At 44.8% G+C, this 12,383-nt stretch overlaps 1 protein-coding gene across 1 annotated transcript in view; it reads left to right on the top strand.

The window, feature by feature from the left end:
- Positions 1-12,383, top strand: part of sox5 (SRY-box transcription factor 5) — an 87,630-nt gene that overhangs the window by 46,701 nt on the left and 28,546 nt on the right. The window contains exons 5-7 of the mRNA XM_069670716.1: positions 2-174; positions 1,450-1,518; positions 9,876-10,002. Of these exons, the coding sequence (XP_069526817.1) occupies positions 2-174; positions 1,450-1,518; positions 9,876-10,002 (369 nt within the window). The remainder of the gene's footprint in view (position 1; positions 175-1,449; positions 1,519-9,875; positions 10,003-12,383) is intronic.

Here is a 12,383-nt window from a genome sequence, read left to right as displayed (position 1 = left end):
GGTACCCCAGACAGCCTGGCGGAGAAAGAGCGCCAGCTCATGGGCATGATTGGCCAGTTGAGCAGCCTGAGGGAGCAGCTCCTGGCGGCCCACGAGGAGCAGAAGAAGCTGGCCGCCTCGCAGATGGAGAAGCAGAGGCAGCAGATGGAGCTAGCCAAGCAGCAGCAGGACCAGGTACAGGAGCATAAGAGGGGTTACATTTGGAAACACTGTAAAGTGTAGGGCTACAGTGCAAAAATAATCCATCTTGAAAGGTCATGTAGTCTGGCCTTAGTTCTTAAATAATTTCAACATCAGTTAAAGATCAGTATTTGTTCTCTCTTTTAAATACTTTTGCCGTGTTTGTAGGTATTTTCAAAATATTAACTTAAAAGTTTGAAGTATTTTTAGCCCCCAGAATTCCTGTAAATGTACTGTGTGTGCTGATTTGAAATCACGTCATGTGCACACACACTAGTATGTACAGAACACACATACACACGTCACCATCACTAATAGTCATCATAAATCCACTAAAGGTATTTAAAAAACAACAAATTAGACAGGATGTTTCTTTTCTCTACACACACACACACACACACACACTTTTAATACTGTACAGTGTTCCCCCAGCCACAGACATGCGCCTTTGGCAGCTTAGACACAGGGACACTGCACAGGAATGAGCTGAGGGTATGTAGTGCTGGAGCGGATATAGCGGAGACTTACACACACGCTCACTTACAGACACACACACACACACACACTCCAAGCTCCCAGTCTGCCAGGTATTTGCATAGAGAAGGGTTTCCCTCTTTGTTGTGCTTTTTAGCTTCTGGAAAGCTTGTATTTTTTTACAAAGAGAACATCACAGGCACACACTCGCAGACACACAGCTGTAAGGACAAATCACCTGTGACAAACACAATGCCTTACAGTGCCCTTGGCTGCATCCAGCAGCAGTAGGTTTGGCTCAATGTGTATCTACTGTATGATACTGTATTCTGGTGTTTCCACTCCCCTCTATGAGCCACTGGAGACTTTCTGTGCAGAGGTTAATTACATGCGGCACTTAAAGTTGTTCTTGTCATGCAGAGTAAAAATGAATGCAACAGAAAGGGAAGTTTAGAAACTGATTAAAAGAGATTAAATTGTCTTCAGACTTCACTCCATCATCTTTCCTACAACATGAGAGAGAAATTCTGAACACAGTTTGTCCAGTAAAGTGTGTGTTCATGCCAGTTGGTGTGACATTGTTGTCCATGTGGCTGTGAGCTGAGTCCAGATGAGATGAGCTCTTTAATATTTCATACCAGGGCATCGACCCTCTGTCCTGCAACTGGGGCCTCAGAGACCTGCAGATGTGTCGCACTCCCACAGGCCCTGCGCACACACCAAAACACACGTGCACACACACACACATGCTGCATATACAGTACATTCTAATAATGTGTTGTGCTTCATCCCCAGATTGCCCGGCAACAGCAGCAGCTTCTGCAGCAGCAACACAAAATCAACCTCCTGCAGCAACAAATCCAGGTGAGGCCAGTAGATGTGTGTGTGTGCGTGCGTGTGTGTCCAACCACATATGTAGACATGTGTATGTATGTTTCCAAGTGTGTGTGGATGTGTCTTGAGTGTGCCTGCATGGCCTACAAAGACAATTTTGTGATTGTGATTGTTGTAGCTTCTTCTTTGCTCAGCCATCAGCATTTGGGGTCTGAATCAGCGTCGACTTATGAAAGCCCCTCCTCATGTAACACACAAAAACAGACACACATACACAACAAAGTGTAATCACTTAAAAAGGGTCAGCCTGCTTGGAGAAATCAGAGGTAGGGTGCTGGCTAGTACAGAATGTGCAATTTATCACTTTGCAGATCAAAATGATGCTTGTTCTTTTGTGTGCTTACGTGATTGTGAGTTTGTTTTCAAAGACAGAGCGTTGGATTGGCTTTGTTAAACAGCAGCAACTCTGTACAAATCAAGACTACCAAACAAAGCCAGTGAAATTACAAAGAAGGGGTCGGGAAGACTTTTAAAACTTAGAATCAAGCAATAACTGTGTGTGAGTGTTAGACATACTGACACACAGACCTTAGACGGTCGACTCGAGACATTGAATAGTACCCTTCCTGAACCCGGCCTGTCTGAAGCCCTTTACCAACTGGTCAAAAAACCCACTAAAGAGGAAATGCTACAATCGGCATTCAGACCCGGGTCAAATGACTGCAGTAGACCCGAGTAATTATCACCTTGGCTCCGATCAGCATTGATGGGAACACAAAACCCGTCGACACGCCAATCTCCTACCCCTTTCAAGCGTGATGCTATGCTCCGTCGGTAACTTCTGCACATCTTGCAATCTCAGCTACACATTCTGCCCGTCTCCGTCCGAGCAGCGCTCGAACATCGTGCCAAATTTGACGGCGCCGAGTTTAATACACAGGCTGAATGAGTAATAATTGTGACGTCAGACGGTGACGCAGCAGAAAAGAGACAGGAGTATACTCCACTGGCAATGGGAAAAGAGACAATCGGCATCTATTAGCGGATCTTTCCGGGTCTGAAAAACCTGCTTCAACGCGCTTATTTCGGTGGGAAAAGGGTATGAGTCTTGGGTCAGGTCTTGGTTTGTAGGAACCCTAATGCACCTATAAACCTCTTATTTAAAACATCTTTAACTAGAGCTGTGGAACCCTCAAAAATGGTGCATGTATGTAAACATCCTTCACCATCTCAAGCACCTTTATTGTCTGTCGATTTCTGTGAAATGTGTGTTTTTTAATGTAGGTTCTGCAGGAATTTGGTGTAGTATCAGCTCGTTTTCCTCCCCTAAGAAGAAGATCAATTATGGAAACTTTCCCTCTGCTCATCCACAAGGAGAAAAAGTCATATTCAAAGACGTCATATTTTGACCCTCTAAACACATCTTATATATATATATATAATAGACTAGGAGTCATTCACTTTATACAGATAGAAAAATTGCTAAGTGAATCATCTAAATAGTCCCTTTGAATGTGAATCAGTGTCTTAAGCTAAGCTAAGAAAATGGGCGGGTATATAGTATGAAACACTTGAAAATGGAAGTATTGTCCCGTTGGGTGCTACACTGGAGCCTCTATGTTGGTCCAGGTGGCTTGGAACGAATAGCCCAGGCCTTTGTAAAAGCAGATGACACTGAATTTTGAGCTGAGAAAGCCAGGCTTTGTATCATAAAGAGACACCCTGTCCAAGAAGGATCACACACACACACACATTCCCTTTCCCCCCGAGAGGTTAGCCATACACAGTTTGTGTGATAAGAGACCTTGTGATAGCATGTGTGTGGGACGTGTGTCTATGTGTGTTCACAATTCAGTGTAAAGCAGCTGTGTTTATTTGCTTTGTGCGAGCTAAATTCTGAATTGTTCGCCTTTTTGTGTCTTTGACAAAAAAGAGAGCACATGTTTGTTTCTGAGGATTTCTCTGTGCATTCTCGAGCGTCCATTTCTTCATCTGTGCATATGTGTGTATGTGTGTGTGTGTGTTTGCCGCAGCTGTGTGTGTTAAGCTATAAACACGTCCGCTCATGATTCACTCCCTCACGACCCCGCCGAGACAAAGCTCTCTTTTCCCATGACTTTGCAACCTTTTCCCAAACAAGCGTCTCTCCATTGAACGGACCCAACAATAGTTTCTCACAAGCAGGGGCAGCTGTAGGCAGCCTCGTTAAGAGAGGGACACAATCAACAGGGGCTCATCACAGGAGCGAAAAACACACACACAAGCACGTATATCACACACACTTAAATACAGACAAACATACAAAAAAAAAAACCCGCCTTCGCTCGCACGAGCACACGTATCGAAAGCAGTCACAGAGAGCGCTGCACGCTCGCCTGATGATCAAACACACACTCATCATCAAAGACTTGGTCGAGAAATACACTGCTTAATCATTCATGAAGAGATTGTCCGCACAATCCCACAATACAATGGCCTGCCAGAGAGAGGGCACCAGGTTCAGTGTGTTGGGGTGTGTGTTTTTTCGTGTGTGTGTGCTTTGTGTCTGTATGATAAGCCTCTTGTGATTGCATTTCCCCCTAACGAGGCTGAGTTCAGCTGGCCCTCAGTGTGTGTGTGTGTGTGTGTTTGTGGGTGTCTGTGTGTGTCTGCGTCCTTGGCTTTGTTAGGCCCAAACCCCCAAAGGCCTGTGAAGAATGCTTTCAACCGTCCACTTGGAAGAGGTGATGAAATGAAACGAATAATCAAGCTCATGAAAAAGAGAGGAGAGTGACACACATCCCTCATGAAAGGAGGACAAATTATTTATTGTCCTCGCGTCCGGTTTACTATTTTTTCTCACCCTGAAACCCAAATCAAGCTAGCGATATGCATGTTAGCGTCCACTATTGAGGCCAGCGGCACTCGCCAAATGTGCTGCGAGCTGACAAACCAGAGTTCATTTACAGAGACAGGCATAACAGCAACACAAGCTCATGACATACAGTATTAAGAGGTCACACTTGCACACAGCTTCATTAGTGTTTAGAAGTCAGTGACTTTTGCTCTGAGTAATTGATTCTACCTGAGTTGACAAGGAATTAGCATCATTTATGATTCATCCTTTTTCTTTCCACACACTTCTTATTCTCCTGACCAAACCGCTAATCCTAAACCTTAATCCAAGTCCGGATCCAGATGTATCCTTTACCAAAACCTTAGCAAACCTAATCCAAACTTTATTCTTAAAGCAAACACCCTGAGCCCAAACTTATCCTGCAGGGTAAGTTAGGACCAGAAAAATGACCTTTACTTTACTAAACTTTGTGCTCAATCCGACAGTATAACACAACTTGCTCCCTGAAGAATTACAAAACAAGAGCATGTGTGAACAAAAAGACATGCAGACACACTAAAACACACACATGCACTCCTACCCCCTGCTAGGGGCCTTCTTGTTAGGCTCAAAGGGTTGAGCATATTTCCTCACTCTTCCCTTTGCTTTCCCTCTCGTCTTCTCTTATTCTAATTAAACAACTTGTCTCCGAGGCTCCCTCCGGTGTTGCTGGGGACGACTATTGCTGCCGTGCTGGGAAGCGCGACGGGGATGAAAGAAGCTCACCTGCCGAGCGGCTCAGGGCTTACCTTGAGAAGACGAACATATTTTCTTGGAAAAGGGGCAACACACACATACAAAATGTATATTGGAACAAGAGGGATGAGGGGACACGAGTGTGTCCTGCCTAATGAATCAAAACTCACTCAACCAAGACACACACACACACTTGCATTCAGGTGTGTTTCTACCTCTCCGCCTCAGTTGGCTGTCTTTCATCTCATCAAGAGCCACCGTTGCTATAGGTGGGAGACAGCAGGGCAGACAGAGAGGAAGAAAAAGAATCAGAAAAGGAGTAAAGCCACCTGATGCTTTCACTAGTTTAAGGCCAGACATTCTGGCGACAGCGGCTAACAAGCTCTCCATTAGGGTTAACCTACACTGCTAACTCAATCGCACAGACAGAGACACACGCCTTCAAGTGTATTACCTGATACAGCCACAAGCCTAACCTCTGTCTTCTGTGTAACGCTTTTGATTCTGAGGGCGAAAAAGAGACAAGCAAAAGCTGTAAAATACAGTTTTTCATTCATTTTAACACCACATACATGCACACACACAACACACCAGCACCTCTGTGCTCTGTGCATAGGAGCGGCTAACCCAATTGCCTGTGTAATTGTTTAATCACTTCCATTACACCGCAACCAGTGTAATTTGTGATTTCTTATGCGCTGTATGTGTCGATGTGCACGCACAGACACGCTCGCACTCTGAACCACCACCAACCAGCCTTTGCCACAGAGACCCACCCTCCCTCCCTCACACGCTTTCTCTCTAATGTACCCACACACTGACATACCTGTGCGTGCATCCCGGCCATTGCGACATGAACCATGCCTCTACATTCACAGCAGGCTGGCCTCTAATAGCGCCTGTCCATAGAAAGTTAATGGACTAGTGTTGCAAGCTCGCTACCTCTCTCGCTCGCTCTCTCTCTAAAAATTAATTATTGGTTCTATTGCTCGCACGTCCCTTCTTTAGCAATAGGTCATCCAGGTCTTGCATTAATTGCCGGAGCATATGGTCGCCAACAGATTTTAGCTGTGGGACTCGCACTTTAGCGGGGGCTATTTTTTTCGCGCGCTCAGATGCGAGCCATATTGTGCGGCGCTGGCAGCTATTGTTCGGCGCATTAACTTCATAGAGCTAATTACTCCCCAATAATAACTTTACCTTGGAGTTTTTAGCGCGCTGCGTGCCAACCAACCTGTTTCGCACCCCATATGTTAATTAGCGGCCACATCTTCATTATGCCGCAGCGGCGCTTTAAGTTCAAGCTGTGCCGCCTGGCGCGTGGTGAGCGCAGCCTCGACTCGCTGCCAATTATCCAACTCTTGCTCCGCTCTCCGTCTCTCTTCCTCCCTCTCTTGTTCATTCTGTTCTGTCTATCTGCTGTTTATTTCCTAAGAAGTTCTCTCGCCAGGGTAAATTGTCGACTTCACTCTTTCTTTCAGTCCTCTTTGCCCCTGTGAAAGTTCTCAAGCAAAACTTTCACACGTTCCTGTATATATATTTATTTATGCAGTGTGCAGTTCTTATTGCGTTCAGAGCACTTTCTTTGTTTTGCATTCAGTTATCACTGATTAGAGGATTTTTTTCAGATGAGATCCACTTTTGTTTGTTTCAGGTTTCTTTTTGGACGTTTTTTTTTGGAGGAGGGGTTCGCAGATAAAAAGCGGAATCCCTTATTCTCCACGTCGGCAGCTTACAGTAGCAGCAGTGTGATGTTTTGTCTGTGTGTGTTATAGGTTTTCATGTTCGCTTTGGGGATGATGTGAAAGAGAAGCTGAGGAGTGCGTTATTCCCCAAAGCGCCTGCTGTTTCAGATGTGCCTTTTCCTTTATGTGGGATCTGGAGATTGTCTGATAGATCTGGCCTCGCTCTCACTTTCCTTCTTTTTGTTTTCCTCACTTCCCTCACAGGCTTTTCTTTCCTTCTGTCAATGCATCTCTTTGTCTCTGATTCTTATTCTCTGATTTGGGAAACTCTCGTCCTCCCTTTTCTTCCGCTTAGTTTCAAAGTTTGCACTGTGATCATGAGTCGAACACACAGAGCTCATAATCTACTATAAGGTGTTGTATCTAATAGTGGGAAAAATCGCATTATACGTAATTTAGCAGAAAGTAGACACACGGGACATTAGAGTGACTGATCCAATATCATGTGACCAGCTAGTAGAGAAACCTCCCACCCATATCAACCCTCCACACACACCAAAACACACATTTTAGACAGTCCCTTGTTTCTCCCAGTCACGCTCAACTTGCTCTGACCCATGTTTTCTGCCTCATGCGTGTGTATCACCCTTTGGAGGTCAGAATGTGTGTGTAGGCAAAGCACAACAGCTGTTACACACATATCCAACGCAAGTATTATAACAGCAGCATATGGGAGGCAGTCATCCCCATTTCCATCTTTTCTGTGTGTTTCCTCATTCTTTTATGTTTGTCTCTTGCCATTTTGTTCATCTTTTCTGCTGCTTGATCTTCTTATCCCATTGTGCAGACTTACATGTATTGTGTAACAGTTCTGTAGGCTGATTAATGTCTTCCTATTGTACGGGGGCTTTTTGTTATGGGAGAGAAAAAGAGGCAGATATAGAGAGGAGAAATTCTATGACATTTTCATTTACATGTGTAATGAAAGAAAGCCGTGCGCACGCACACACAGATTTGTATATGTGCCAGTGTGTCTATGTACAGTATGTATTCCAGCTGCCACCAACTTCTCTCCCTCCTCTCCTTTCCTTTTCTCTCCTCTCCTTTCCTCTCCTCTCATCTCCTCCTCCCTACGGTACATTACAGTATTTCCAGCCAGCTCCACTCCAGCATATGTCCAATTAGGCCTGAAAGGCAAAGCGGAACTGTTCTGTCTGTGATTCGTCCCTACAGGGGTCCTGTCCGAGCGTCGCGCTGGAACGCCTCTCCCTTCTGATCGTGCGGCGCAGGCGGCACGGCAGTTTATGGTTTACCAAAATGGTGGAGTAATTATTGTTTTTGGTGTAAGGGGGGAAACAGGAGCCGCTTGAAGAGAGCGCTATTCCCCTGCGCCGTGATAGTTTGATTACAGTGCTGCTGGCTGCAACATGCCGACACACGGGAGCAGGAGGAGGAGAGGGAGGAGGAGGAGGACACGCTCACACACAGAAACACACACACATAGGTATTTACAGTACAAAACCATGCGTACGCCCAGGGAAACTTGAGTATACACACACACGCAGGGAGAGCTGGGAGCGCTGTTAGTGACAGACAGCCGCTTCTCTCTCTCTCTCTCCCTCTCTCTATTTACCTGTCTCAAGCACTAACCACTTCAAGTGTCCATATCGCTGAGATATTACCTGATTGTGCGGTGGCACCGCTGCTTCCTTGTGATTGTGCAGCCATTTCCATCCATTTTCATCATTCCAGATCAATTTTCCACATCAAACAGCTTTTACCTGCCCATTATCCTATTCAGCTATTACCCCTCGGCCCTCCCGGCGAAGTAAGAGAGACGGGAGAAGGAGGAGATGAGTTGTAAAGAGGGAGCAAAGTGCTTTAGAACCAGGAGGACAGGTCATAGGCATAAAGGCCCAATAAAGGAGCACTCCACCAATTTTACACTTTAGTTGACTCATCGGGATAATTGTTATTCAGCCTTTGAAAACGTTTGTATAATGTGTCTCTTTGAATGTAAGCCATATGATGTAATCAGGCTTATTTTAGGAGTACAAAACATTGTCTTGATAAAGGGATGTACAGGAGTGAAGCTGGTTTGTTATATAAGTGGTTACATTCCGTGACCTGCCTCTTCTTCCTTCATTTATCCTGTTTCGGAACAGTGTAGGCGCAGCATTGTTGTATTGCTGCCATGACCAAAGATGAATGAAAACACCACATTTTATGTTTCAACCAAAATTAAAATGTACCTATAGAAGTGTAGAAGAGTTACTGGGGCCCTGCTGAGTTGGCAGTCATATTGGATTCAAACTGTTGCCCAGCAGTTGATGAAAACACATTGATTTTCTTGTTCTGACTTTTTTGTCAAATTTGGCTTGAGCTCTTTCCATCTCTTCATATTTTTGGGCTCTCCTTCATACCAGCATTACACCTCAGTTTTACAGGTCGCTGAGATTCCTTATTTTCCTCCTTGTCTCACCTTTCTCCACTCTTCCTCTCCTCCTCCCTTCCTCTTCTATCTTTGCCTCTCAAACTGTCAGTCAGTCCATCACACGCGAGTCTTTGTGTGTTGTTTTTGGCAGATCGCTGTTTAGTGCAACCATCTGTCTCCTACTTCTCTCTCTTTCTGTCTCCCTATCTCTCCTTCTCTCTCTCTCTCTCTCTCTCTCTCTCTCTCTCTCTCTTCCTCTCCTGTCGTCCCTGCCAAAGCCACCCATCGGAGGAGCTTTTTTCTGCTTCTCCTTTTAAAATCCTGGAAACCTTGTGAAGTCGTATGGCTCCCTGCCGACAGGCGCGCGGAGAGGGTTGTGTCTACGTTGTTAGTGTGTGCGTTAGTGTATTTTGGTTGTTAAGGGGATTGGTGTGGGGAGAAGGGAAGGAACATCATCTTCCAAATACAAGGAAGAGGCCAGCTGTTGAGAGAGTTTAGTGAACTGTCCTCATGAGTTTCTTTGTGTCTTTCATTGTTTCAATATGTGTGTGTGTGTGTGTGTGCAGACTTGTGTTGCGTAAGTATTACAAATATGTATATGAGCCTGAGAGCATATGATTTTTAAAAATTAAAAAGGATGTTGCTCATGTTTTTTTCTTCTTCTTCTCCCTCCCCCTTCTTCTCCCTCCTCCATCAGCAGGTCCAGGGCCAGCTCCCTCCGCTGATGATCCCTGTCTTTCCTCCGGACCAGAGAACTCTGGCGGCGGCTGCAGCCCAGCAGGGCTTCCTCATGCCCCCTGGCTTCAACTACAAGCCTGGCTGCAGTAAGTAACATCCACACACACACTAACACACACAAACACATGCATCCATGAATAGGTGCAACTTTCGGTGTTAAAGTACTTCTCAAAGTGTGATGTTACAAATGTTTTTCACCAAGTAAGGTAGAGTCTGACCATTTTCCCACACAACGAGTCGGATTGTTTCCCAAAAGACGAGCTCGCCCCTACAACAACAACTCTCTCTTAATAGAAAAACCAGTCCAAATACACCCTTCCTGTTTACACTCTCAATCTCCCTCTCTCTCTGTATCTCTCTCACTCCCTCTCTCACTCAGTCCGTTTGGCTCTTTCCTTTTGTCTTGTCTATTTTTTGATGTATAAAAGCAACAAAATACAGGCGTCCTGCAGGACATGTTTTTTTTTTTTTTCCTTTTGGCTATCACGCTCCGGCTGTGTGGCAATGTGTTGTTTACCATGATAGAGAGAGAGAGAGAGAGGCAGAGACAGAGAGAGAGAGAAAAAGAGTGGTGGGTGTTTGCCAGGGGATGCTGGGAATAAATGCACGGTGGGGGGGATAGCAGAGGGAGGGGGTGGGGGGTGGTAATGTGACCTGCCCCAGGTTCTCCTCACATTAACACAGGACGCAGCCAGAACATGTTTCCAACACAACCCACACAGACCAACACACACGCACGCACACACACTAGTGCATCCAGGCAGCCAGAGATTGCTTTGTGATATCACAAACACAAAAAAAAATACTAAGACAGAGATATGCAAGCATGCACACAAAGCAAGCTCGTGCACACTCAGCCCCCCCACCCCACCCCCCCACCTCCTTAGAGTTTCACAGCTTCCCAAACAAGTCCATTCCATTTTAATTAGTGCCATCTTCACCCACGCCCACTGCCCACGTAAATACCCTGTCAAGTGGTGGGCTTGTCTTTTCACTGCCTCCGCCAACTCCAATCCGATTGGCACGCCGCACCAGGCTGGGCCGCCCCTGAGAGAACTCTCTGGCAACTTTCAAAGTTGTTGTGAGTTGATGTAGTTTGGTTGCTGCAGTTTTTAAATAGGACATGTGTAGCATTGTGCTGCGACATATTCTCACGGCACTTCGTAGCGTTCAGGATATGAAAAGATTTTATCTGCACAGTGTGGTTGTCTTGTTCCATCACTTGTTGAACACTTACAAAGTTTTTCTATTGTCTGAAATATTGAACTATATTACTAAATTAAACTCCTTAAAAAGCTAAATATGGAGCTTATTTTAACCAGAATATAGCTGCTTAAAAATGATTCTTTTACATTTTTGGTGTCAAATTATTGTGTTTTATGTCATTTTCAAAAACATAGTTAGTGATGGATTAGTAGTATGAGGGAAAAAAGTATAATCAAAACAAAAACAGAGGCTCAGAACAGAATCAGAACCCAGGATGTCCTGACTTTAGGGTCAAACTCCAAAAAACCCTGGAGCATACAATTCCCATAATGCAACTCAATGTTGTCTTTCGTTTGAGAATGCCTGTATCTTTCAAAGTCTACATCTTGAGTTCATGAAACTTTCTTTATTTTGAACAGTTAAAGATAACCCTGATGACATCATGAGGGTTATTGTCTTAAACTTTAGAAAGATCAGAGCCACAGAAACGTTACACTGCTATATTTAAGGGTTGGTTAGTACTCATAATGAGTAAACAGAACTTCTAATTCTGTGGAGTAGCCCTTTAAGAATTAAAAAAAGGCAAATTTAACACAAACTGGCACCAATGAGATATTGATTATGTTTTTGTATCTCATTTCCCTCTATCTATTTCCGTCTTTCGTCTTTTTGTCAGTGAGAAATCTCATCCTGGTCTGCCGAGGTCGCTGTCCTCAAGCCAAGAGCAACATGTTTGCTTTCCTCCGTCCTTCTCCCTTTTGTTACAGCGACCCCCAGGAGGAGCATAAATATCCACCCTGCTCATGTTTGTCCAGGGAGCGAGGAGAAAAGACCCATCTCCTAGAATACACAGTCCTGAAATAATTCTTTAATCCCTCCTGCCCTCCCTCTCAGCCGGAGCAAAGAATGTCTCTGCTTCGCTTTTTTTTTTTTTTTTTTTTAAGAAGCGACTTATATGGGAAAATATGTCGGAAGGAAAGTCTTGGCTTATGCCAAGCGCACACAAATTTACACGGGCGCACACATGCACAATAGAAGGTCCTGATCCAGCCCAGAGGCTGACCGCTGTGCTGAAGGTTCAGGTCAGAAATGCAAGGTCAAGCCCTGAGAACATTCCTAAGTTTTCTCCGTGAAAAATAAAGTCTCTTCGATGTGATACCAGAAAAAAAGTTGACCTCGGTGTACTACATTTTGGTCACGGGGCATGTCCACATGCAAATCAAAGCTGTCAACAGGAACCTCTCTTCAATATGATGATAAT

The sequence above is a fragment of the Semicossyphus pulcher genome, unplaced genomic scaffold, assembly GCF_022749685.1.
Source record: "Semicossyphus pulcher isolate SPU_LCO1_2020_fin unplaced genomic scaffold, fSemPul1.0.p SCAF_20, whole genome shotgun sequence".
Lineage (NCBI taxonomy): Eukaryota > Metazoa > Chordata > Actinopteri > Labriformes > Labridae > Semicossyphus > Semicossyphus pulcher.
This window is presented reverse-complemented; position numbering and strand designations above follow the sequence as displayed.